The sequence below is a fragment of the Geotrypetes seraphini genome, chromosome 4 (genome assembly GCF_902459505.1).
Source record: "Geotrypetes seraphini chromosome 4, aGeoSer1.1, whole genome shotgun sequence".
In the NCBI taxonomy this organism is placed as follows: Eukaryota; Metazoa; Chordata; class Amphibia; order Gymnophiona; family Dermophiidae; genus Geotrypetes; species Geotrypetes seraphini.
Genome location: NC_047087.1, coordinates 278,052,918 through 278,080,817, shown reverse-complemented (window position 1 = coordinate 278,080,817; position 27,900 = coordinate 278,052,918). Strand labels below are relative to the sequence as shown.

Here is a 27,900-nt window from a genome sequence, read left to right as displayed (position 1 = left end):
GATAGTGGAGAACCGGTGGACATAATATACTTGGACTTCCAAAAAGTGTTCGACAAGGTTCCACATGAAAGACTTCTCAGGAAACTACAAAGCCATGGAATAGAGGGAGATATACTAAGATGGATAGGCAAATGGCTGGAGAACAGAAAGCAGAGAGTGAGCATAAATGGGAAGTTCTCAGACTGGGAGAAAGTGACTAGCGGGGTGCCCCAGGGCTCGGTACTTGGGCCCATCTTATTTAATATTTTCATCAATGACCTAGATGAAGGAACATCCAGCGAGATCATCAAGTTTGCAGACGACACAAAGCTATGCCTGGCAATCAGATCGCAGAAGGATAGCGAGGAACTCCAGAGTGACTTGTGTCAGTTAGAGAAGTGGGCAGAGAAATGGCAGATGAAGTTTAATGTGGAAAAATGCAAAGTAATGCATTTAGGCAGAAAGAACAAGGAACACGAGTATAGAATGTCAGGTGCAACTCTGGGTAAGAGCGAACAGGAAAGGACCTGGGTGTACTGATAGAGAGGACCCTGAAGCCATCGGCACAATGCACAGCAGCGGCAAAGAAAGCAAATAGAATGTTAGACATGATAAAGAAAGGAATCACGAGTAGATCGGAGAAAGTTATAATGCTGCTTTATAGAGCAATGGTCAGACCACACTTGGAATACTGTGTCCAACATTGGTCTCCATACCTAAAGAAGGATATAAAACTATTGGAGAGGTTGCAGAGACGAGCAACGAAACTAGTGAAAGGTATGGAGAATTTGGATTACGAGGAACGACTTAGGAAACTGGGGTTATTCTCCCTTGGGAAGAGGAGACTGCGAGGAGATCTGATCGAGATTTTCAAAATACTGAAAGGAATCGACAAAATAGAGCAAGAAAAACAGTTATTTACAATGTTCAATGTGACACGGACAAGAGGACACACACTGAAGCTGAGGGGGGACAAGTATAGGACAAATATCAGGAAGTTCTGTTTCACGCAGCGAGTGGTGGACACCTGGAATGCTCTCCCAGAGGAGGTTATTGCGGAATCCACCGTTCTAGGATTTAAAAGCAAACTAGATGCACATCTCCTTAAGAGATAATACCACAACTATATCTCTCAATGCCGCTCTCTCTTCTTAATAAATTGCTTTAGTCAAACTATCAGGGCTTCAGACATGCCATTTGGTCACCACACAATTTTTTGTGTTTGCTTGGTTGCCAAAATTCTTCCCACTGGCTATGGCTTCTTCACTAGCCCCTACTCAATATGTTTCACAATTTTTGGGGGTTTTTAAGTGCTTTATTATATCTCAAACTTATTAAAGTGCTTAAAGTGCTTAATGTCAATAACTTAACCATTATAAAAACTGGTTAAAACTTATCTTATTATATTCTTTTTCTTGATGATCTTATCTCATCGGGAAAGGGACCTGTCATATTTGACATGTTTAGAAAAGGTCCCCCCTTCACAACTTATTCATAGATCGGGATGGTGCAGAATAAGTTGTGAAGGGGGGACCTTTTCTTGAAGTAGCCAGTCGGCGAAACATGTCGGATATGACAGGTCCCTTTCCCGATGAGATAAGATCATCAAGAAAAAGAATATAATAAGATAAGTTTTAACCAGTTTTTATAACGGTTAAGTTATTGACATTAAGCACTTTAAGCACTTTAATAAGTTTGAGATATAATAAAGCACTTAAAAAACCCCCAAAAATTGTGAAACATATTGAGTAGGGGCTAGTGAAGAAGCCATAGCCAGTGGGAAGAATTTTGGCAACCAAGCAAACACAAAAAATTGTGTGGTGACCAAATGGCATGTCTGAAGCCCTGATAGTTTGACTAAAGCAATTTATTAAGAAGAGAGAGCGGCATTGAGAGATATAGTTGTGGCATCTCCTTAAGAGAAAACAAAAACAAAAACTGCAGACCATGTGCAAGATGTAGGCACTGTTTATTACAATATTAATGCAGTATGGTAAATATACCACCTTATTACCAACCAGTGCGTCCACTGGTTGGTAATAAGGTGTATATTTACCATACAGCATTAATATTGTAATAAATAGTGCCTACATCTTGCACATGGTCTGCAGTTTTTGTTTTGGTTTTTGCTTGCTGTTTGTTTACTGCAGATTTCGTTGGATTTTCTTTTCGTGATCTCCTTACGAGAGGCATAGAGGGATATGGGTGACTAAAATTACTCCAGGTGTATACCTGGCTGAGCCTCCGCGTGTGCGGATCGCTGGACTTGATGGACCGAAGGTCTGATCCGGAGATGGCAGTTCTTATGTTATTATATCCTTTTACAAAGGCGCGTTAACTGTTTTAGCGTGCGCTAAATATTAGCACCCATTAGCATTTAGAGCACTAAAACGGCTAGCGTTCCTTAGTAAAAGGACCCCTTAATCATATAAGGGGGCCTACCAACAGACTTGCTGCTTGTTGTTTTTTAAAAACCTTTCTGCCAGACATTCCACCAAACTTGCCCAGACTTAAGACTTTTCTTTTTAATGATGCTTACAACCTCTGATTTACTTCCTTTCTAACAGAATCCACATAGCTCCCAGAAGAATTTTTGCCAAAACGCTTCTGTTGAAGCGAGCCCTATGATTATGCATCTTCCTCCCTTCCAATTCCCACCCCTTTTTTTCCTTTCAAATTGATGAATTAAGCTACCACGTCCCTCCTCCCATCCTGTCTCCAATGTCAGTCTGTCTGCGCCCTCCTTTTTATTGTATTATACCATTACTTTTATTTTATATCATGCTTTGTGAAACTTTTATTCTTTTAATAATAATAATAGCTTTATTCTTTTATACTGCCATAAACAAAAATTCTAGGTGGTTTACATTAAAAAGAGCTGGACAATCAGCGAAATACAATAATACAGTAAAAAATACAAATATTTGTGAAATAGAATTTCAATAATAAAACTCACTAAGTAATAAACTTATCGAACAAAGTGATCTTAATTAATTTCCAAAAACTGCAATAGGATAACATAGCTTGCTGAATACATTTACCTAACCAAGATTGTTGCCTACCAGCTTGAAATGTTAGGATCCTATCTAAGAAGGTCTTATATCTACACCCATTAATTGTTGGATAAGCAAATAAGTAGAAGTTTCTAGTTTCTCTTGATGGTCTATGCAACACAAAATGAGGAAAAAGGTAAGCTGGAGACAATCCCGATATCAGCTTAAAGCAGAGTTTCAGTATATAACACAGCCTTTTTTTTTTACTTTTTACATATTGAATCCAATGAAAACCGTTTAGGTACCAGTTTGATAAACGGTATATCAAAGAATAAAGAAACTTGGAAACCCAATGGCTATTTTGGGTTGTCCAGTTTGGCAATTTCACTCTCCTTACTTGCTAATAATTTTGCTGTCATGATTTTCTGGGGGGGGGGAGTGTTCTCCTTATTAGTTGGCTTATTAGTTTTTGGTACTTTTTGAGATTTTTATTTTTATTCTTTACTTTTGACCTTCACTCTATAACCCAATGTGCATGCCAGTTTAATGACACTGACTTGCATTTGGTGCTAGTAGCTCAAGTAAAAATTTGCATTGTCAATGCATCTTTCCTGTTTTCCTCGCTAGAATTGAGAAGGAAGCTAGCAGCTTCAAAAATGTGTTGAGGCACACACATGAACTCCCTAATTCTATATATAATGTTCAAAATTGCATGCTCAAATGTGGGTACATGCATGCTCAAATGTGGCCATGCCCAATTTGTGTGCACAATTTAATTACTTAGGGCCCCTTTTACAAAGCCGCAGTAGTGTTTCTCCTGAGGCAAATGCACCAAAGCCCTTAGAAATTGAATTGACATGTTCAACTTTGTAATCGCTATAAAGATGTGCATGTAACTTTTCTGCATGGATCTGAAAAGGTGGCTATGAGAGGAGCATGGGCAGATGAGGCATTCCTGGAATTTGTGCACAGTGTTTGAATTTGGGGTATCTATGCATAATTTAGGCGTGAGGATTTACACCAGGGTTCAGTTGGTGTAAATCCTTGCACCCAAAATTAGGCATGGATCCTGGAGCCAAGTACCACTCTATAAACGGCAAACAACTTGGAGTGTTGTTTGTAGAATAGTGCTTGGCAAGTGTTTTTTACAATGTCCAAATTTGTACGCCTTCTACAGAATTGAGTCCCAAATTTCCTTAATGGATCGTTATTCTGAGTGCTACAGAAATTTTAGGCAACACACAACATTTCTTCATATGGTTTCTGGGCTATGTCTCTCTTAATTGAAGAACAGTGGCTTCCAATGAATCTCCTTCCATGTAACATTCAAGATTCTTTGCATTACCCATCAAGGTGTCTACTCAAGACTGCCTCCGTATCTTTACAGTTCCCTTAATCCTTATATAATAATCACAGTTACCGGAAGCTAGGGTCCACCTTGGGGGTTAGTGCCCGCGAAAAGGATCTGGGTGTCATTGTAGACAATACAATGAAACCTTCTGCCAACGTGAGGCGGTGGCCAAAAAAAACAAACAGGATGCTTGGAATTATTAAAAAAAGGGATAGTTAACAAGACTAAGAAAATTATAAAGCCCCTATATTGCTCCATGGTGCGACCTCACCTGGAGTACTGCATTCAGTTCTGGAAGGTCTCCTTATCTCAAGAAAGATATAGTGGCACTAGAAAAGGTTCAAAGAAGAGCGACCAAGATGATAAAGGAGATGGAACTCTTTTCATATGAAGAAAGACTAAAAAGATTAGGGCTCTTTAGCTTGGAAAAGAGACAGCTAAGGGTATGATTGAGTGGAGTAGAACGGGTATAAGTGGATCGATTTTTCACTCCGTCAAAAATTACAAAGAATAGGGGACACTCAATGAATTTACAGGGAAATACTTTTAAAACCAATAGGAGGAAATGATTTTCATTCAGAGAATAGTTGAGCTCTGGAACGCATTGCCAGAGGTTGTGGTAAGAACAGATAGCATAGCTGGTTTTAAGAAAGGTTTGGACAATTTCCTGGAGGAAAAGTCCATAGTCTGTTATTGAGAGAGACAATGGGGAAGCCACTGCTTGCCCTGGATCGGTAGCATGGAATGTTGCTACTCCTTAGGTTTTGGCCAGGTACTAGGGACCTGGATTGGCCATCGTGAGAAAAAGCTACTGGGCTTGATGGACCATTGGTCTGACCTAGTAAGGCTATTCTTATGTTCTTAACTTGGCCACCTCCACTCTTACCAACATACAGTATCTTCTCTTTTTTTTGTTTTTCTGTCCTACCTGCACTTCTGCTTTGATTGCCCAAAGCATGTATGTACAGTATGTTAGCATTTTGGCCCTATCACTCTGGAACAATCTGTCCTTAGCTATACGTTTGGAGACCTCATTAAAAAAAAAAAAATTGTCTGCCTTGAAAACATTTCTTTTGGCAAGTATTTCCTGCTGATTGAATCTTGTAGTCTGCATTTCTGAGCTAATCTAATCTAATCTTCGGATTATATACCACGTCATCTCCCAATGGAACTCGATTCGGTTCACATATAATTAAGCCTAAAGTACATAGAAAAGGAAGCATGAGAGAAGTAAGAATTATATTATTATCATTTTGTTGAGACTGTAGTTAAACCATTTCGAAATTGTAGCCCTCACCAGTTCTCTGGTTCCATTTGCCCTACCTTTCCATTCTACCTCTTAGATAATAATACACCCTATTACTGAGTTTTCCTCCCTGTTGCCCTTTATTCATTCAAACAGAGAAAAATGAAGGCAGGTAAAGACTACATGGCCTATCCAGCCTGCACAACCAAACAAAAGTGAAATGTGACTTCTAGACAGGTTCATCATGGAAGCATTTAGTTGACACTTGTGATTCCAGGTCTGTGTGGTCCTAGGGCATCATCTCACCTTTGTATCACCTTTCAAAACAGTCCAGAAGAGCAATTTTTTTTTTTCTTTCTATACTTTGATTCAGAGTCTACTGTACAATTGTTATTAAATGATTTCCTATGGAACAAAATTTCCTTTACTCATTTTCTGCCACCGATGAGAAACATCTTTTTTTTTTTTTAATATTCTTTATTCATTTTCAAAATTACATTAAGTGTTAAATATATTCATTCAGATTAACATTAACTACATCACTTACAAACAATCATTGATATATTACATAAAAACCTATCCCTTCCCTTTTCCCACCCCACCCACCCTTATATTCCATTATCATATAAAACATGTAATAATAAAATTCCCCCCTCCCTACCCCTTAAATCGATAAGCATAAGGGAAACAATTTCAAATTAATCTTTACAATACTTTGTTAATGGTTTCCACACATCCTGAAACTTCTTAAAGTATCCCCATTGCAATGCAATAAACCTTTCCATTTTATAAATATGGCATAAAGAGTTCCACCAGAAGTTATAATTTAATCTCCTCCAATCCTTCCAATTATATGTAATTTGCTGAATGGCAACACCGAATACAGGGACATAGTGGTTGAATTTTCTCTCAAATGAAGCTAAAGCCTGATCAATATGGATTCATTGATAAGCAGATGCAGCAAGCCATGCAAATGTATCATAGAATGCTTCTAGACCAGCGGTCTCAAACTCGCAGCCCACCTGGTATTATTTTGAGGCCCTCAGTCTGTAGGCGATTGTCCACTCCACAAGTGTCTGGCGGTTGCTGTAACCTTACGCAAGCGCTTTCCTGCGTCTATACACAATTGTGAGGTGAAGTCCAATCACGTGTAGACACAGGAAAGCACTTGCGTGAGGTTACAGCAGTGAGGCGGGCAATGTTCCAGAACGTAAGGTAACCATTTGAGCAGTGGTTGGAGGCAATGATTGAAGGCAGTGCATCTTGGAGCAATGGTTGGAGGCAGTGCAGCTTGTGCGTGTGTCCGGTGCTGGAAGAGGTGAAAGCTGAAGGCGGTTGCGGACGGCTGTTATAACTGTTATGATCTTTTGTTAATTCAAAGGAAAAGGAAAGCTGTTAAAGGAAAGATGTTAAACTAACTGTGAGGGCGGCAGAAAAAATAGGGTACTTGGAGAGCCGCAGAAAAAATAGTTAATATCTTATTAACCCTTTCAGGACCATAAGGATCGTAGGCCAATTTTTGTGGTTTTGACGACATTTTTATGGTAAAAAGGGCTTGCAGATGCCAAAAAATTGATTTTTTTTGTGAAATATCATTATTTTTATTTAAAAAATCACACTTCTGGCTTATGGACAGTGTGGCAAGTGAATCTTCTCATCAATCTGGCAACGACGCTAATGAATGAATGTCGGAACCAGTTTGTTTACATAAAGGCAGTATCATATGGAATCCGTACATATCAAATTTAGAACTGTAGACTATCCCAATCAAAATTTATAGGATTTTAAAGTTATGGGACAAATATGTCCCTTGGTCCTGAAAGGGTTAAAGAAATGACAATTTTGCATGAGGTAAAACTTGTTATAGTTTAACAGTTAAAGGAAAGATTTATAAACTATAACAAGTTTTACCTCATGCAAAGTTGTAATTTTTTAAATAAGACATTAACTAATTTTTCTGTTGCCCTCTTAAGTACCTACAAATCCAAAATTTGGCCTTTAAAGGGTTTGAGTTTGAGACCACTGCTCTAGACCTACTGCTTTTCATGTTTTAAAAATGATTCTGCAAAAAGAAGACATTCCAATAGTCCAAGAAGCTTACAGTGCATGCTTATGTTTCAAGAGATCATGAGACTAACCCCCCTCTTCTACGAAACCGCGCTAGCATTTTTTAGCGCAGAGAGCCACGCTGAATGGCCCACACTGCTCCTGATGCTCATTGAGTTCCTATGAGCGTCGGGAGCAGTGTGGGCCATTCAGCGCGGCTTTCTGTGCTAAAAACCACTAGCGTGGTTTCATAGAAGAGGGGGTAAGATTTTGGACCTTCTTAAATAGTAGGGTTGTCCAGAAAACCCTAAAGTTGGAAAATCTGTGTGAAGCAAAGTTTTTCCCATGAATTTGATTGTGCTTGATCAGAAAATAATTTAAACATTTTTTTAAAGTCAATCCTGAGATCACTCAAAGCCACTAATAAAGCTCTGTGTTTTCTTAACATATACTATTATTTTTGCTTAATGGAACACATTTCTTAGTATCATAGCTATAAATTTTTTGTTTTCTCACTCACCAATAATACATTGATAAAAAGATATTTTATGCAAAAAATCTAGAAGTATTTTAAATGAACCTTCCATATCTGCATTTTATTGTGGAAAATAACAGAAATTTAACGTACTTTGCTAATAGCCAAACACATACACTTTGGTGTAGTCATTTACCAATGGCATTCTAAACACTCAAGCTTTCAATGTCTTCTTGAGATATTCCAACTCCATAATTCCATCAATTCCAACTCATAGTACAATCCCTAATCCTAAGCCTACTAGACTATTGCAACATCCTCTATCTCCCCTGCCCTGCAACAATGACAGAACAATTACAAACAATTCAAAACACTGCTCTGCGACTCATCTACTCATTGAGGAAACACGACCACATCACAGAAGCATACCTCAACTCACACTGGCTTCCAGTTCCGGCAAGAATACAATTTAAATTCTACAGCCTACTATTTAAAACTATAAACGGAGACAGCCCAACCTATCTGAACAACCGCCTCATCCAAACCACTTCAACCAGGCATAGGAAAACTCGCACTCCATTCATACACCCTCCAATCAAAGAACTTAAACGGAAAAAAACTATATGATGGTCTCCTAGCCACTCAAGCTGCAAAACTAGACAGCCAAATCTCCAATCTGCTAACGACCCCAGACTACAAGATGTTCAGAAAAGAAATAAAAACTATACTCTTCAAGAAATCTCTGAAAAAGTCTTAATTCCACAAATTCCTTCCTTCTTCCCACTAACTTCCCGACTCCCCGAAACTACCTGATCTCCTCTCTATTATTTCCTAGAAATGACCAGATATCTTCTTTTGTACTCCACTTTCTATAACTCTTTTGCAACCCGCCTTGAACCACAAGGTAATGGCGGAATAGAAATCTAATGTAATGTAATATTCAGAATAAAGCCTGTGATGCTGTTCAACCCTTTACAGCAAGGTGATGCCAGTGGCAAAGTTAGTTATCAGTTTAACACCTCACTCCACTGTATCGTTAACCATCTTAACTTTCAGTTGCTGTCATACTTGCCCAGACAAGCCCAATCAGCCATTTAGGGCTCCTTTTACGAAGCTGTGTTAGCGGTTTAACGCGCATAATAGCGCGTGCTAATTTGCCGGCCGCGCTAGCCGCTCCTGCCTCCTCGAGCAGGCGGTATTTTTCGGCTAGCGCGGGGGTTAGCGCGCACTTAAAAGTTGCGTGCGATAAAGCCGCTAACACGGCTTCATAAAAGGAGCCCTTAGCTATTTTATGAATTTCTGTTTGATTCCTATATGACATTGTACCTCAGAAATTCTTTCACATATGTCAATCAGATTTACTTATATTTACACATTTAATCTAAGTCCATAACATAATGATAAATGTGCGTTAAACAGGTGATAATGCTATCAGCCGATTTTAAGGGAAAAGATGGATTTCGATGGTGCATATATTCATTGGATTTGAGCGACCCCCCAGGATGGACCTAAAAATTTTGTATAAAAATATTTTGTGATCAAGCACATACAAATTCATGGGAAAAATTTCATAGTAAAGTTTCTCCAACTTTAGTTTTCTCTGGACTACCATGTTGAACAGTATAATTTCCAGAGGTGTATAGACAGTTCATCACTGAGCCATTTTTTCATGTGATATTTCATCATGTATGCAAACTAAGGCGTTTTAGCGCATGCTAAACGCTAACGTGCTTATTATATTCTATGGATGTGTTAGCATTTAGTGCATGCTAATATTTAGCATACACTAAAACAACTAGCGTGCCTTAGTAAAAGGACCCCTAAATGTATTCAAAATATATGCATGGAAAACCTGTGGCAAATTTGGCAGGAGGTACCAACATACATTCATGCCTGTTCTTTTGTGCATAAATACGGGCTTCTCTAAAATTTCTTACACATAAAATTTTCTCATGGCTCGAATTTAGGCACACGAGAACAGTGTTTTCATCCCCTTGCTACTTTATCACACATTCAAGCTAGATGCATTCAGATTATAGGCATGGAAAACTTGCAACAAATGGGTGGGTGGGAGCATCCTGGTAATCACAGCTTCTTTGTGCACATGCCCAAAGGAAACCAGAAGTGCTAGCATATTTAAAGTATTCAAAATGAAAAACCCACAGGAAGAACACCTCAAAATCAAATTCTATAATAGTTCTTCAAGTGAGCACTGAGGGAGAAGCAGAATCCACTCACACAATTATATCACTATAAATAATAATTTAGCGATTTGGAAGTCCTCAGTGTGAATTGCATAAGTCAGAAAAACGCAAAGCGTTCAATACTTATCTCATGCAAGAGCACAAGGCTCTTCTGGATTGGTCTCACAAATTCCTCTATGCATTTCCGCCAATCCCTCATGTGGCAAAGACATTGTTCAAGCTCAAGCGGGAACCAGCCATCATGATCTTCATAGCTCCTTGGTAGCCCAGACAACCATGATTCATGTTTCTACTTCAACTGAGTGTCAGAGATCCTGTTCCATTACAGATCTTTCCATCTCTGCTGATTCAAAACCAAGGTTCCCTTCTTCATCCCAATCTCCAGTCTCTACATCTAAGAGCCTGGTACCTCCCAACATTCATATAGAGAATTTCAATCTCTCTGTCCAAGTTGAGGTTATTATAGCTGCTTCTAGGAATCCCTCCACTCAACAATGCTACCACTTTAAGTGGACACTCTTTACTGCATGGTGTAATCGCCACCAGTTGAATCCTAAAACTTCCTCAGTTTCTTCGATGTTAGACTATCTTCTGGACCTCTCCAACTCTGGGCTTAAAACCACATCTGTCAGAGTTCATCTCAGTGCTATTAGCACTTTCCGTGCTCCTTTCAATAATAAACCTCCTGGCTATTCATCCCCTAATTTTCAGACTCATGAACTCAAAACCTCTAATCAAATTTCTTCCAGTTGTTTGGGATCTTTCAATGTAGTCTCTCCATTTTATTGAAGCCTACATTTGAACCTCTTGCAAATACTCTTCTTAAGTACCTCACATGGAAAGTAGTTTTCTTAATCTGTTCACTTCAACTCAACGAATCAGTGAACTCCAAGTACTAGTCTGTGATCTACACAGTCTTTCACCAGATCATAGGCAAGACAGAAATCCTGATGGATCGAAAAGGACACAAGAGGGAAGGAAATGCAAGAAAGTAACAGGCCACAAACTCAAATGTATGTACACGAATGCAAGGAGCCTAAGGAATAAGATGGGGGAATTGGAAGCTATGGCACAAAAAGATAACCTTGACATTATCGGCATCACAGAAACATGGTGGAAAGAGGAAAACGTCTGGGACACTGTGCTACCAGGATACAAGCTATACCGCAGAGACAGAGTAGGTCAAAAACGTAGGGGTATTTCCCTATAGGTCAAAGAGGGAAAATAGTCTACGGGAGATAACACGCCAGAAATGAAAAATAAGGTAGAGTCTCTATGGGTCAAAATTCCTGGAACAAATGGAACGGAAACGAAGACCGATCCCTAGGGCAGTTCGAAGAAATTGATGGAGAAATGATGGACAAGATTAAATGCAACTGCAAGGCAGGCAATGCAGTTATCATGGGTGACTTCAATTATCCGGGGATAGACTGGAACTTAGGCACCTCCGGCTGCAGTAGGGAGACCAAGTTCCTGGACGCTGTAGGCGATTGCTTCCTGGAACAACTTGTCAAGGAAAATATGAGAGGAAATGCAATTCTGGACTTAATTTTAAATGGACTACGAGGACCGGCACAAGGTGTAGAAGTAGAAGGGATGCTGGGAAGCAGTGATCATAATATGATCCGCTTTAACTTGGACACAGGGGCAAAACATCGATCCAGAAGTACGGCCACAGCACTAAACTTCCGAAAAGGGAATTACGAAGGGATGAGACTCATGGTAGGGAAGAAGATTAAGAAGAGGATAAGCACTGTAAAAACGCTAGAGCAAGCATGTTCCCTTTTTAAGGACAGTCACTGAGGCACAAAATCTATATATACCGCTTATCAACAAGGGATCCAAGAAGAAAATGAACAAGGAACCGGCGTAGCTCACTGTAGCGGTGAAGGAAGTGATCAGAGACAAGAAGACTTCATTTAAGGAATGGAAAAGGTCAAAAATGGATAAAAACTGGAAAAAGCACAAACAACATCAAAGCAGGTGCCATAAGGCGGTAAGAGGGGCCAAAAGAGACTACGAGGAAAAAATAGCCAAGGAGGCAAAAAAAACTTCAAGCTGTTCTTTCTATATATTAAGGGGAAATGACCCGCGAAGGAAGTGGTGGGGCTGTTGGATGACCATGCAATAAAGGGAGTGCTAAAGGAGGACAAAGCCATCGCCGACAAACTGAACACATTTTTTGCATCTGTATTTACCAAAGAGGATATACACAACATACCGGAAGCCGACAGGCTATATGCAGGAAATGAAGATGGGAAACTGACAGGGTTGACAGTCAGTCTAGAAGAGGTATGCAGGCAGATTGTTAGGCTTAAAAATGATAAATCCCTGGGACTGGATGGCATCCATCCAAGGGTAATTAAGGAACTGAAAGGGGTTATAGCTGAACTGCTCCAATTAATAGCCAATCTGTCAATCAAATTAGGAAGGATTCCAGAAGACTGGAAAGTGGCGAATGTTACGCTAATCTTCATGAAAGGTTTGAGGGGAGATCTGGGAAACTACAGACCGGTGAGTCTGACCTCGGTACCGGGAAAGATGGCAGAGGCGCTGATAAAGGACCACATCATTGATCACCTTGATGGACACAATCTGATGAGGACCAGCCAGCAAGGCTTCAGCAAAGGAAGATCTTGCTTGACGAACTTGCTGAACTTCTTTAAGGGAGTAAACAGGCAGATAGACAAGGGTGACCCGGTCGACATCGTATATTTGGATTTCCAGAAGGCGTTCGACAAGGTTCCGCATGAACAACTACTTCAAAAAATTGCAAGCCATGGAATCAGGTGTGAAATACGTGGATTAAAAACTGGCTGGCTGTTAGGAAACAGAGAGTGGGGGATAAATGGACAGTACTCGGACTGGAAAAGCGTCACGAGTGGAGGGCCGCAGAGTTCGGTGCTTGGACCTGTGCTCTTCAACATATTTATAAACAACCTGGAAATTGGTATGACGAGTAGGGGATTAAATAAGCAGACGATACGAAGTTATTCAGAGTAGTGAAGATGCAGGAGGATTGCGAAGACCTGCAACGTGACATAAACACGCTCGAGAGATGAGCCGTGACATGGCAAATGAGGTTTAACATGGATAAGTGTAAGGTGATCCATGTCGGTAACAAAAATCTTATACATGAATACAGGATGTCCGGTGCAATACTTGGAGTGACCCTCCCAGGAAAGAGACTTGGGAGTACTGGTTGACAAGTCAATGAAGACGTCCGCGTGATGTGCGGCGGCTGCGAAAAGGGCAAACAGAATGCTAGGAATGATTAAGAAGGGGATCATGAACAGATCAGAGAAGGTTATCATGCCACTGTACTGGGCCATGGTACGCTCTCACCTGGAATACTGCATCCAGGACTGGTCACCGTACATGAAGAAGGACACAGTACTACTCGGGTCCAGAGAAGAATGACTAAAATGGTTAAGGGGCTGGAGGAGTTGCTGTACAGTGAGAGATTAGAGAAACTGGACCTCTTCTCCCTTGAAAAGAGGAGACTGAGAGGGGACATGATCGAAACATTCAAGATAATGAAGGGAATAGACTTAGTAGATAAAGACAAGTTGTTCACCCTCTCCAAGGTAGAGAGAACGAGAGGGGATAGATTCTGTACAAACGTAGGGAAATTCTTCGTCACCCAGAGAGTGGTACAAAAGTGGAACGCTCTTCCGGAGGCTGTTATGGGGGAAAACACCCTCTAGGGATTCAAGATAAAGTTAGACAGATTCCTGCTGAACCAGAAGGTACGCAGGTAAGGCTAGTCTGTCTCAGTTAGGGCACTGGTCTTTGACCTAGGGGCCGCCATGTGAGTGGACTGCTGGGCACGATGGACCACTGGTCTGACCCAGCAGCGGCAATTCTTATGTTTTTTGAACCCATCCCAAGTTTCTTCTGAAAGTGTTTTCTTCCCTAAACTTCATTCTCACCCTGGTGAAACTACACTTCATACTTTGGACTGCAAACATGTCTTGGCAAACTATTTGGAATGAACTAAACCAGTGGTTCCCAGGCCAATCGGGTTTTCAGGCTAGCCCTAATGAATATGCATGGAGCAGATTTGCATGCCTCTCATTTCCATTATATGCAAATCTCTCTCATGCATATTCATTAGGGCTAGCCTAAAAACCCGATTGGCCTAGTGGTCCTCCAGGACAGGGTTGGAACCACTGAACTAAACCGCACAGGACTTCTCCTCAACCGTTCCTCTCCTTCAACCCTAATAGACTGGGAGTACCTGTGACCATATGGACTTATGTCCTCATGGTTAGCAGCCTGCATCTCCTTTTGCTATGCTTAGGCTGGGTTGTCACTTGAGGGATGTGTTACAGCACACAGTCAGAGCGACGGCAGTATCAGTAGCCTTTTTACATTCTGCTCCCAGCAGCTACTTGGCCTTAATTCACACATTTACATCACACTACTGTCTGAAGACTTTTTCCAGACGAGATGGCCAAGCAGTTTTACTGAATTCATTTTCTTCTTACAGGCCAAATCTCCCTCCATCCCTTTGTGGTAAAGCAAGGAAGTCCCACATGTGAGAATATGCTGCCTGCTTGTCCTAGGACATGGGTAGGCAGTACCGGTCCACGAGAGCCACAGATAGGTCAGGTTTTCAGGATATTCACATTAAATATGTATGAGATGGATTTGCATGCACTGCCTCCTTGAGATGCAAATCTATCTCATGCATATTTATTGTGGCTATCCTGAAAACTTGACCTGTCTGTGGCTTTTGAGGACCAGAATTACCTACCCCTGTCCTAGGATAAAGCATAGTTACTTACTGTAACAGGTGTTATCTGGGGACAGCAGGTATACCTCCCCTGGTTCGCTTCTTAGCTTGTTTACGGAACTGAGGTACTGCGAGCCAACATCAGGCAGGAAAGCACTTGCACATGCATGGTGAAGGCAGTCTCAAACTGTCTTAAAAGTTTAAAGTGACAGTACACCTGTAGCACTGTTCATACCAGGCTCCATGGATGATGTCACTCACATGCTGTCCCTGGATAACACCTGTTACAGTAAGTAACTTGTGCTTTTTGAGGACTTTATGGCACTTTTTATCAGTGTGTTTTATTACTTTAGTATACAGTGATTTCAATTTGTTCATTTCATACTTGGTGTAACTATTTTCATTATCTGTTAGATGTGCTGATATAGATATTCTTGACGAACTAGGCTTCAGTGCATTGATGATAGCAGCACAGAAAGGATATACCAGGTACTGTATAGATACACATGTATAATATATTTCTAAAAATAATCTACAATTTTATAAAATAAAGCATTATTTGTTAGGTAACACTACTGATCATCTTCATTAAAAGGATCATTACATAGTAACTATCCTGGTCCTGATAAAGATGCAGATTTATTTTTAATTTATAGTACGCAAATTTATTTAACTTAAAATACATCTGTTTACTTTCATGTGCTTCTTTGTATAGTTTATTCTGTTCAATATCTGTTAGAAAAATTGATTTTTGCATAAAGCAATACAACACGGAAGTCATCTTGTGCATAATACAGAGTTTTATGTATAGAAATATGCACTTACAAAGCACCAGAGCTATACATATGTAAAAGGTAGCCTATTTGTATTTGGAATAAGAATAGGTTTTCCTGGGAGTGGAGTTTGGCTGGGGTTTGCCCTTATGTGCTTATTTTATAAAATTCTCAGGAAGTCATTTTAGAAACCTTGTGTGGCATTTAGCAACCATTATAGAAACACTGGTGATTCACTTTTTGGACAGTAAAATCACATCCATAGTTGCGCAGCTGTGGTGGTGGTGTTATGGGTGTAGATTAGAGGTAGATCGTCATGGTAAACATGCGGGTCAGAGCTCATAAAGCCCATGGATGTTGAAGGGGGCAATTTTGAATGTCAGCCTTTGCAGTTACTATGGTTTATTAAATTTGATATGCTGCCCTTCCTTTATCCATAACAGGGTGATGTACAATGTACAAATAAGGCAGAAGTCTAGAGTAGTGAAGAGCAAGAGAGTTGTAGGTACTGTCCATCAGGACCAGTAGCATTAGACCATGCTTCAACCAGGATAGGCCTGCTAGAATAGAGATGTTTTCACAGCTGCTTTAAATTTAGAAACAGATTCCTCATTACATACTGACACTTGGCATGGAGCTCCAAAGTAGAGGTGCAGTACAGAAAAAGGCACGATGACAAGGATTATTGAATTGAGTATTATGGGCAGAGGATACGTGGAGGGGCATTTTCAATAAACATCTAAGTCCAACTTGAACATTTCCCACTGGTCATCGAAAGTTGGAGGAACAGAAATGGCCATTTTCAAATGGCAAACTGCTGGGTATCCACATTTTTTTTTTTTTAATTGTCTGCTTAGACATCTTGCCATAAAGTAACTTTATACCCCATTTTCAATCAGAAAAACATCCATGTTGAAAACATTCAAATGCAGACCATTTGGATGTGGGAGGGGCCACCATATTAATGGACTGGCCACATAGACATTCCAACAGAGCAGTGGGACACCTTAGAGGGCACTGCTGTGAACTTCACATAAATGGTGCCAGATATATATCTCACCATAACCCCCTTTATAATTTATGGTGAGTACCCCCAAAACCTACTATACCACATGTATACCACCCCAATAGCACTTATGGCTGCAGGTGGCACCTCTATGGCAGTATAGTAGGGTTTGGATGGGCTCATACTTTCTACCATAAATGCAGTGGTTAGAGTGGCTTGTAGACCTTGGTCCTCTTATCTATGGTTCACTAGCCTACCCACCAGGCTGAGACACCTGTATGCAGCTCTACTAGACTGCCCCATATCAGATGCTGCTGTTTTAGAGACAGGTATGTACCTTTTGGTTCTCATTTTTGTATGGTAGAAGGAGGTCAGTGAGTACTGGAGAAATGTGGGGGTGTCTTATCTTGATGCAAGCAGTGGCCATCTGGTCAGTTTGGGCACCTTTGTGACACTTAGATGCTTCTAAAATAGGTTTAGTTCCAAACATCTAAGTTCCATCCAGGATGTCTTGCAAAACGTTCGATTATTGCTGCAAGACGTCCAAGTCTAACCCACCCTTAGACACACCCAAAGGCCGCCCATAACATGCCTCCACCATACCCATCTCGAACTCTGGATGCAAAGAGGCTGGGACACCTTGCTAGATGTCCAGAAAGATAGTTTTGATTATTGGTACTTGGACGCCCTGATGATTAGGATGTACAAGTGCCGATTTTTGGACATCTATATATTTTTTTAATTTTAAGTTCCATTGTCAAACGTCATGTTACATCTCTACTGGTGTCACTACTGAAGGAAGCCCATTGGCTGCCAATTCCAGTGAACCATTATGCCTCACAGTCACTCACAAGGTCTTCTATAGAGGCATTCCCTCTTATCTTTCCTCTTTAATTATTGCATAAACACTACATAGAAACTTATGCTCACTAAATAATAATAATAATAACAACCGTGAAGTTCTATGCGGTTTACAATGCTTAGAAATGTTACAGATTGAGTGAATAAACAGAGTTACAGATTGAATGAACAAACAAAGTACAGATTTAGTGACAGGTGATTCTTGCACTCGGTTGTTAAGGACTAAGATTGAATGGGTTGGTCTCCTAAGTATTTCAGGAATAGATGTGTTTTCAGACGTTTCCTGAATTCTCCATAGGTAGTAGACACAAGTTATTGTTCAAGGTCTTTACCCCATAATGCTGCTTGATGTGCGAGAAGATGTTGATGATGACTTTTAAATCAACATCTTCTCACACATCAAGAAGCATTATGGGGTAAAGACCTTGAACAATTGCTTGTGCCTATGGAGAATTCAGGAAACGTCTGAAAACACATCTGTTCCTGAAATACTTAGGAGACCAACCCATTCAATCTTAGTCCTTAACAACCGAGTGCAAGAATCACCTGTCGCTAAATCTGTACTTTGTTTGTTCATTCAATCTGTAACTCTGTTTATTCACTCAATCTGTAACATTTCTAAGCATTGTAAACCGCATAGAACTTCACGGTTGTTATTATTATTATTATTTAGTGAGCATAAGTTTCTATGTAGTGTTTATGCAATAATTAAAGAGGAAAGATAAGAGGGAATGCCTCTATAGAAGACCTTGTGGGTGAGTGTGAGGAATAATGATTCACTGGAATTTGCAGCCAGTGGGTTTCCTTCATTAGTGACACCAGTAGAGATGTAACATGATAATATTTTCTATGTCCAGTAATGAGTTTAATGGCTGTATTTTGTATTGTTTGGAGGCGTTTGAGATACTTGACCCTAATTTCTTTATAGAAAGCATTGCAATAGTTGAGTTGACTGTTCACTAAGGAGTGAACAACAATGTTCAATGCAGGGGGGAGGGGGTGTACAATAATGGGCATCATCCTAAGCTTGTGGAATGAACATTTGAGTTTTGAGAGGAAAATGTTAGTGCCTTATCAATGATCACACCTAGAATCTTTGTGCTATTGACTAGAGCAGTGGTTCCCAACCCTGTCCTGGAGGACCACCAGGCCAGTCGGGTTTTCAGGATAGCACTAATGAATATGCATGGAGCAGATATGCATGCCTGGCACCTAAATTATATGCAGCTCTCTCTCATGCATATTCATTAGGGCTATCCTGAAAACCCGACTGACCTGGTGGTCCTCCAGGACAGGGTTGGGAACAATTGGACTAGAGGGACTAGAGCACAGGTAAGAAGGATGGTTGTGTACAATGGTTTTACTGGAGTGGTCAGCAGAAAAGGATGGCGTTTGATTTGTTGGGATTAAGGGCTAGCTTATTATCCTTGAGCCAGGATGTGATTTTACTAACATGTGATTTATTTTGTTAATTTACAAAGGATCAGAAGGATCAATAGTCCACAGAACCTAAACACCATCTATGTAGACCAGGGTTGCCCAAGTCCGGTCCTCGAGATCTACTGGCAGGCCAGGTTTTCAGGATATCCACAATGAATATGCATGAGAAAGTTTGCATACCAAGAAGGCAGTGCAGGCAAATCTCTCTCATGCATATTCATTGTGGATATCCTGAAAACCTGGCCTGCCAGTAAATCTCGAGGACTGGACTTGGGCAGCCCTGATGTAGACATATGCTGTAAAGTCTAGTGATTTGGAGCAGAGTCAAAAGAGGTGCCAAGAAAATGTTAAATAATGTAGGTGCTAAAATGGATCCCTGCAGCAAAGCTAATATGAAAGGTAGAGAGAGAGATCTACCAATTCAAACTTTGTAGATGTGGTTAGATCAGGGGTGGGCGTAATCCAGTCGGGTTTTCAGGATTTCCCCATTGAATAGGCATTGAAAGCAGTGCATACAAATAGATCTCATGCCTATTCATTGGGAAAATCCTGAAAACCCGACTGGATTCCAGCCCTCGAGGACTGGAGTTGCCCACCCCTGGGTTAGATAGATAGGAGGAAAGCTAAGTAAGAAAAAAATCCTCTAGAACAGTGGTTCCCAAACCTGTCCTGGGGGACCCCCAGCCAGTCAGGTTTTCAAGATATCCCTAATGAATATGCATGAGAGAGATTTGCATATAATGGAAATGACAGGTATGCAAATCTCTCTCATGCATTTTCATTAGGGATATCTTGAAAACCTGACTGGCAGGGGGTCCCCCAGAACAGGTTTAGGAACCACTATAGAGTTTAGACCTAATTGATGCAGTTTAAGCAATAGAAGAGAGTAATTGACTAGATCAGTGGTTCCCAACCCTATCCTGGAGGACCACTAGGCCAGTTGGGTTTTCAGGATAGCCCTAATGAATATGCATGAGAGAGATCTGCATATAATGGAAGTGCCAGGAATGCAAATCTGCTCCATGCATATTCATTAGAGCTATCCTGAAAATCCGATTGGCAACCACTTGACTAGATCAAAGGAAGCAGAGAGGTCAATAGAAAGAAGAACAGATTTAGCATGATCTATGTCAGGGCTGCCCAAGTCTGGTCCTCGAGATCTACTGGCAGACCAGGTTTTCAGGATATCCAAAACGAATATGCACGAGAAAGATTTGCCTGCACTGTCTTCTTGGTATGTAAATCTCTCTCATGCATGTTCATAGTGGATATCCTGAAAACCTGGTTTGCCAGTAGATCTTGAGGACCGAACTTGGGCAGCCCTGATCTATGTGGTAGTAGATGTAAGTGGTAATGCCTAACATACTCCCTCTTTTCTAGCATGGGGAGCCACGCTGAATGGCCCGCGCTGCTTCCGATGCTCATAGGAACTCTATGAGTGTTGGGAGCAGCGTGGGCCATTCAGCGCGGCTCCCCATACTCTGCCTGCACATCTTCTGTGGACCTCCAGTAGCAACACTATCTTTACCCTCCTCCTCACATAGAACATTGAGTTCCTCGGTGCCACCCCTCATAGATGCTCTCCTGACTCAATCCTACTGTTCCAGTGATATGATAGCTGAGTCCTGATTCCTCTCAGTTCAAAATTGTGCTATTAGCTGCAAGTAGGAGACAGAAAGGAAAATATTGCAGAAATCTCATGGACTTGATTCTTCTCATACACAATGACAGTGAAAGGCCTTGCAAATTCCAACTTTCCTGAGGTGACCTTAACTGTCAGACTCTAAATTTCTAGTGTTCATCATGTAGCTGTCTCCCATTTAGACGTTGTTGCCCAACTCTACCACATGGCCCAGCACAACTAGATCCAAATGCATACTGTGTACGACTGCAAGGGGAGATCAATGTCTTTGTTCTGGTCCAGTATTAAGGATTGTGAGCAATAGACTGGACAAGTTCAGCAAATGTGCAGGATAAAGAGGATGTATCATAGACCCAAATGATTTAGCACAGTACAAGGCAATTTCTCAAGTAGTGTGTCCATTGGGACCAGAAAAATGGCCATTTCAAGCAATAAAACCTAAAATATTATCACCCTGAGTGGTCCAAATAATCAATATAACGTAGTGTACAATTTCCACTCAATATAGGAGGTGCATCTGCAGTGTTCTATTCCATAGAGTAACTCCTCTCTAATCAGGAAAAGGCCTCAGAATTGGAACCTACGCACAGTCTTATCATAGACTGAACTGTCAGCATAATTTTTTCTGCTTCATGCTCCAGCCTTTGGCCAAAAACCCTGAAATTTATATTTATTTTCAAATACTTAAATTAGTCTTACTTTTTTCTTTTTTTAATTTTTATAACTTAAACCATATCTTAAAATATCATATATCGTTTGAAGTAACCAGAGATACATTGCTCCCTTGGTTTGAAAAACAATTGACAGTTAGTTACTTATCTCAATCAGTGTTTGTTCAGTATTTTTTCATTGTTTGTTGTAATATGCCGACGCGGACAGCGTTTCGCAGATTTTATCCTTTATCCACTGCTTCAGGGCCAGTATCAAAGCATCAAGACATTTTCCTACTCCCGACTGCCAATGATTCTCAAGATTCACAAGTTCACAGGCCATATGCTGACTACAATACTGGACACAGAATGTGGAAGTCCAGAGGAAAGATGAGTGGCCATGTTTCTGTGCCCCTATCCACCGAGAATCATTGGCAGTCGGGAGTAGGAAAATGTCTTGATGCTTTGATACTGATCCTGAAGCAATGGATAAAGGATAAAATCCGTGAAACGCTGGCTGCGTCGGCATATTACAACAAACAATGAAAAAATACTGAACAAACATTGACTGAGATAAGTAACTAACTGTCAATTGTTTTTCAAACCAAGGGAGCAATGTATCTCTGGTGAGTTCAAACGATTTATGATATTTTAAGATATGGTTTAAGTTATAAAAATTAAAAAAAGAAAAAAAGTAAGAATAATTTAAGTATTTGAAAATAAATATAAATTTCAGGGGTTTTGGCCAAAGACTGGAGCATGGAGCAGAAAAAACTACGCTGACAGTTCAGTCTATGATAAGACTGTGCGTAGGCTCCAATTCTGAGGCCTTTTCCTGATTAGAGAGGAGTTACTCTATGGAATAGAACACTGCAGATGCACCTCCTATATTGAGTGGAAATTGTACACTACGTCATTTCAAGCAATAGTCATATTGTCACAAGAAGATTGACCCCTCTAGGAGGATGCTGGTAATCCACCTGTATAAATCTTTGTCTAAGTCAGGGGTAGGCAATTTCGGTCCTCGAGAGCCGGAGCCAGGTCAGGTTTTCAGGATATCCACAATGAATATGTATGAGATGGATTTGCATGCACTGCCTCCTTGAGATGCAAATCTATCTCATGCATATTTATTGTGGATATCCTGAAAATCTGACCTGGCTCCGGCTTTTGAGGACTGGAATTGCCTACCCCCGGTCTAGGCAAAAATCCAAGGAGGTTCAAAGGCAAAGAGGTATTTCCATAGCTATGCATTTTGCATTTGGAGTGGAACTAGCAACTTCACCAAATATTAAATAAATACAACAATAGCCATTTGTTATAAAAGATTGGAAATGCTATTTTCTATCTTAGACAAGGGCTTTTGTGAAAGTAGGTTTTTTAAATTTTAATTAAAATTTTGTATTATAATTGTTTTTTGTAGCAACTTTAATTTTATGAAAATATCTATTTTATGCAGGCTTGTGAATTTATTAGTAGAACATGGAGCAGATGTGAACCAAGTCAATGGAAGTGGAAAGGACAGGTATGGATAAAATTGTGATTGTTCAAGTTTCAAGTTTCAAGTTTATTAGGTTTTAATATACCGACCATCAAATAAATATCTGGCCGGTGTACATTACAATAAAATTTTAAAAAAGAAGAGGAGTTAATATATTCTATATTTAGAGGACAGACAGTGTATATTAAAACATAGACTAGACAAACTTGATTGTGAGGGAAGGGGTTGATGGTAGGGTAAAGTTACAATGTTGAGAGAAAAGGGAGAGAGAGGGGATGGGAAAAAAACATTAGGGTGGGGAAAAGTCTTTGAAGTAATTTTTTTTTTTTTTTAAGTTAAATAATTAAAAAAATAACTGAGAAATAGATACTAAACTGAAATAAATGCATCACGGAATAGAAAAGTCTTTAGGCCTATCTTAAATTTATCCAGTTGTTGTTCGTCACGAAGAGGTTGAGGTAAAGAATTCCATAGTGTTGGAGCAGTGACAGAGAAATTTATTTTCCGTGTGTAATAAAAATTTTTAATAGAGGGAATCAAAAGAAGATTTTGGTTTGTGGATCTCAGAGTACGGGATGAACATTGGGGGATGAGAAGTTTATATAGAAATGAAGGCAAATGAGAAGATTTTATTTTAAAGGTCAAGAGAATAATTTTATATGTAATTCGGTGGGCCACTGGAAGCCAGTGGGCATCTTTCAAAATTGGAGTAACGTGATCATATTTCCCTAGTTTGTAAATGAGTTTTATTGCTGTATTTTGAATCAATTGAAGACGTCGGATTTCTTTTTGTGGGAGACCGTTAAAAAGGGAATTACAATAGTCTAGGTGAGAGATGATCAAAGAATGAACCAGGATTGTAATTGATTCGGTCTGTAAGATTGAAGTCAATGAGCGAATGATACGAAGTTTATAGAAACAAGTTTTTATTATAGAGCTGATGTGATCGTGGAAGGATAAGTCTTTATCTATAATTACCCCTAAGAGTTTTATTTTTGTTTCCATCTGGATAGGGACTGATTTAATAGCTATTTTTTCCGGTAAGGATTCAGTATTTTTGGTTGAGAATAAGAGTCCACGGGATTTGTTAACATTAAGGGAAAGTTTGTTAGAGTAGAGCCAATCGTTTATGGAATCCAGTTTATTGTTAATATCTTTTATGTCAGAGGTATTAGATGTGTCGATTGGATGAAGGAGTTGTATGTCGTCTGCATAGGCGAAGATCATAAATCTGATAGATTGTGCTAAAGTTAGAAGTGGAGATAGAAAGATATTAAATAGCAGAGGTGATAGAATGGAACCTTGTGGAACACCATAGATTTGAGCTGAGGAAATCGAAGTTTCGTTCATTGCCTGAACTTTATAACTGCGTTCTGTGAAGTAGGACGCGAACCATGAAAAAGCAGATCCAGTGATACCGCAGTCTTTGAGTCTATTTAGAAGAAGAGAATGGTCAATGGTATCAAAGGCTGCGGAGAGGTCGAGAGATATAAGAAGAACGGATTTTTGGTGTTCATGATAATAGTGTATAGTTGATAAGAGGCCTAGCAGCGACAGTTCCGTTGAATGAGATGTGCGGAAACCGGTTTGACAGGGATGTAAGGCGTGAGTTTTTTCGATGAATTCAGACAGTTGAGTGTGGACGATTTTTTCTGTTAGCTTCGATAATAATGGGAGATTAGCAATTGGACGGTAGTTTTGGAGGCATATTTTTGGTTGAAGAGATAGTCGTTGTTCTACATCACTGAGCTTATTTCAACATGACATGTTCTTTTCTTGTAACATTGCATCACTTTTTTGAAACTGTTTTCAACTCTTAACTCCCACTCACTGCTGTCAGATACCTTTACCCACTGTATCATTTCCTCTACCATAATCTCCCCAACCCTGAGATGTCCTGTCTGACAAATTAGATTTTCTTCTGAGCAAGGTCTGTTTATTGTATGCTAAATGTACAGAGCTGCTTATGCCTTTCAGCTCTTTAGAAATGATAAATAGTAGTGGTGGTAGTTCCAGTTGTCCAGGTCTCGCTGTGTCTGGATAGGTAGAACCAATGTTTCAGCCATCATGCTGTGGCTTTCTTCAGGATATACTGTGAGGTCTGCAGTTTGTCTTTATATATAGAGGGTCCTCAAACCTGATTAACTGGGGCCTGAGGTGATTAAGGCAGGAAAGTTTGGTGCTTACAAATTTGAATTTTGGCATTAAAGAGACTAGAAACTATGAGAGGGGGACATGAAGGCATTTATCCTTGGCTCCCATCCTTTTTGCGTTAAATTTATTTTGGATGAGCCCTTTATCTCTATTAAAGTTATTGGGGTGTTTTGCTATCTCTGTTGCTTTTTAGATTCTTCTTGGCAACTAGCAGTCTTCTTTCTCCAAGATTTTTGTGCCCTCAAATTTAATGTAGTAATGTTTCTATGTATGTAACTTATGTAGTAATTTGACACGTCCTCAATCTAATCGCATGACATCTGATCTTGGCATGAAGGGCTACAGCTGATTTTTCCATTTTGCATAGCTTGTAGTGTCTCTTGTACTCTTACACCTTTCATCTATAACGCATCCAGTTTCACCATTGTATGATTGGCCACATCTGCATGGGATTTCATATACTCCAGGGGTTTGGAGCAGAGCTAACTGGCCTTTCACATGTGAGTATGAATGCAAGTTTCTGCAGTGCACTGTATGCTGTTTTGAGTTATTCTTCTTAGCAGTTTTCCTATGCAATCTGATACTCCTTAGACATAGGGGCGTACTACCATTTTCTGTTCTGTTACAGCATTATCTTCTAATGGTTTTTGGCAATTTGTTGATTTCATGGGTCGGGGTTTTCCAGAAGCTTTAGGGTTTGAGAAGTAACCCTTCTGCTGTAGCTATTTGTGAGAAATGTGTCATGGAGGGTGTCCTTTTATTTTGAAGACTGTCCAGATCGTAAACTCTTCATTCTCTGTTAACTAGTGTATGTAGAACTCCTCTTTATGCGGCTGTTTGGTATGGGTGGGTGTCTGTATATCGTGTATCCCAGGCATTCATCTGTCCACTTTCTGATCATTACATCCAGAAAAGGAAGGCATCCATTGGTCTCAGTCTCCATGGTAAATTTTATGTTGTTGAAGTGACTGTATTCAGATGGTTTGGAAATCCACAGCTAGGTTTTCCCATACGTGGGGCCAGATGACAAAAGTGTCATCTATATAGCGGATTCACAGATTAGGTTTGAGCTTGGCACTCTCCAGTAGAGTGGATTTGAGAAATTCCATGAATACGTTTAGCAACACTTATGTAGTAATTACCACCTTCAGCGCTGAAAAAATAATAATGACTATTTCTCAATGCTCAGGTAGACTTTCTCAGGGGAACTTCATTGTTTCTACTGGACAGCAGCATCTCTGCTTTGTAAGATTAGCAACGCTGACAGAGATCCCCTGAGGAAGGTTTATCTGACAATCACGAGGGAAAGCATTGGGAAATAGTCGTTATAATAGTTAAAATAGTATTGCTAAATGTCTTTACAAATATTATGCCTTTTAGATACAATGCATTACACCCATAAGGGTTATAAAGTAGTAGCAAATGCTAATTAGTTCAATGCGCTTCCAGAGGATGTGATAGGGCAGAGTACGGTACAGGGGTTTAAAAAAAGACTGGACAATTTCCTACTGGAAAAGGGGATAGAGGGGTATAGATAGAAAATTACTGCACAGGTCCTGGACCTGTTGGGCCACCGCGTGAGTGGACTGCTGGGCACGATGGACCTCTGGTCTGACCCAGCAGAGGCATTTCTTATGTTCTTATATTTTTGGTAATTTTTTACACTATAAGGGAGGGATGGAGGTGTATATAGATGATTAAAGCTACATTCCCTGGATGGGGACCTGAAATAACATATAGGTAATAATAATAATAATAATAATAATAATTTTATTTCTTATATGCCACCAAAGCCATAGTAGTTCTAGGCGGTTTACAACGAAGAAGGGCTGGACAATCAGCGAAAATGGTACAATGTTACAATCAGATAAAATTAGGTGGTAGAGAAAAAATGGTACAACAAAGAGAAAAAAAATGGTACAACAGAGAGAAAAAATGGTACAAACAGAAAGAAAAATGGGTACAATTATGGCAATGAAATGGTAAAGTGAAGAAGGTCAAGACAATCTGCGTAAAGGACATATAGAGATAGAGGGCCAGGGTGGGCATAGGGTCATAGGGTATGAATCGGGTGAAAGATTAGTTTTTAGTAGTTTACTGAAGTTTAAGTAGGACTAGCTGATGACCCGGCGTTGCACGGGTATTTAATTATAGCAATAACACTGTAAATGGATTCAAATAAAGATACTTTATAGTGGTGACTGAAATTATTTTTTTACAGCTTTATAAAAAGTACAATATTCAAATTATAATGTGAAATATTTGACAAAATGAATACAATACAACAAACACAAAACTTGATTATAAACAACATTTTTAGTTTCACCTCCAGGAGCAAGAACATATAAATTCTTGGGTGAAGAGATCCCCAGAACATATCACCCCAGGTAGTGAGGGATCTGCATACCAAGATTCGTTCAATTTGGTCAAGCCGTTTTTGATTTACTGTGAGAATGGCAGCTGTTTACATTTTTTCCATTGACATGAATGGGTGAAATCTGATTTTCTGTTTGTAGCTCCGCCCACGTGTGCAGGTGGGCCGTGAGACCCCTAGAACATATCACCCCAGATAGTGAGGGATCTGCATACCACGTTTCGTTCAAATCGGTCAAGCTGTTTTTGAAGTACTGTGAGAATGGCAGCTTTTTACTTTTTTTCCATTGACATGAATGGGTGAAATCTGATGTTCTGTTTGTAGCTCTGTCCACGTGTGCAGGTGGGCCGAGAGACCCCCAGAACATATCACCCCAGGTAGTTGGAATTACTGTGAGAATGGCAGCGTTTTACTTTTTTTCCATTGACATGAATGGGTGAAATCTGATTTTCTGTTTGTAGCTCCGC

At 40.0% G+C, this 27,900-nt stretch overlaps 1 protein-coding gene across 3 annotated transcripts in view; it reads left to right on the top strand.

Annotated features, from left to right (window-relative positions):
* Nucleotides 1-27,900, top strand: part of FANK1 (fibronectin type III and ankyrin repeat domains 1) — a 105,939-nt gene that overhangs the window by 38,953 nt on the left and 39,086 nt on the right. For all 3 annotated transcript variants that reach the window (XM_033940740.1, XM_033940738.1, XM_033940739.1), the window contains exons 5-6: nt 15,447-15,521; nt 22,864-22,929. In XM_033940740.1, the coding sequence (XP_033796631.1) occupies nt 15,447-15,521; nt 22,864-22,929 (141 nt within the window). The remainder of the gene's footprint in view (nt 1-15,446; nt 15,522-22,863; nt 22,930-27,900) is intronic.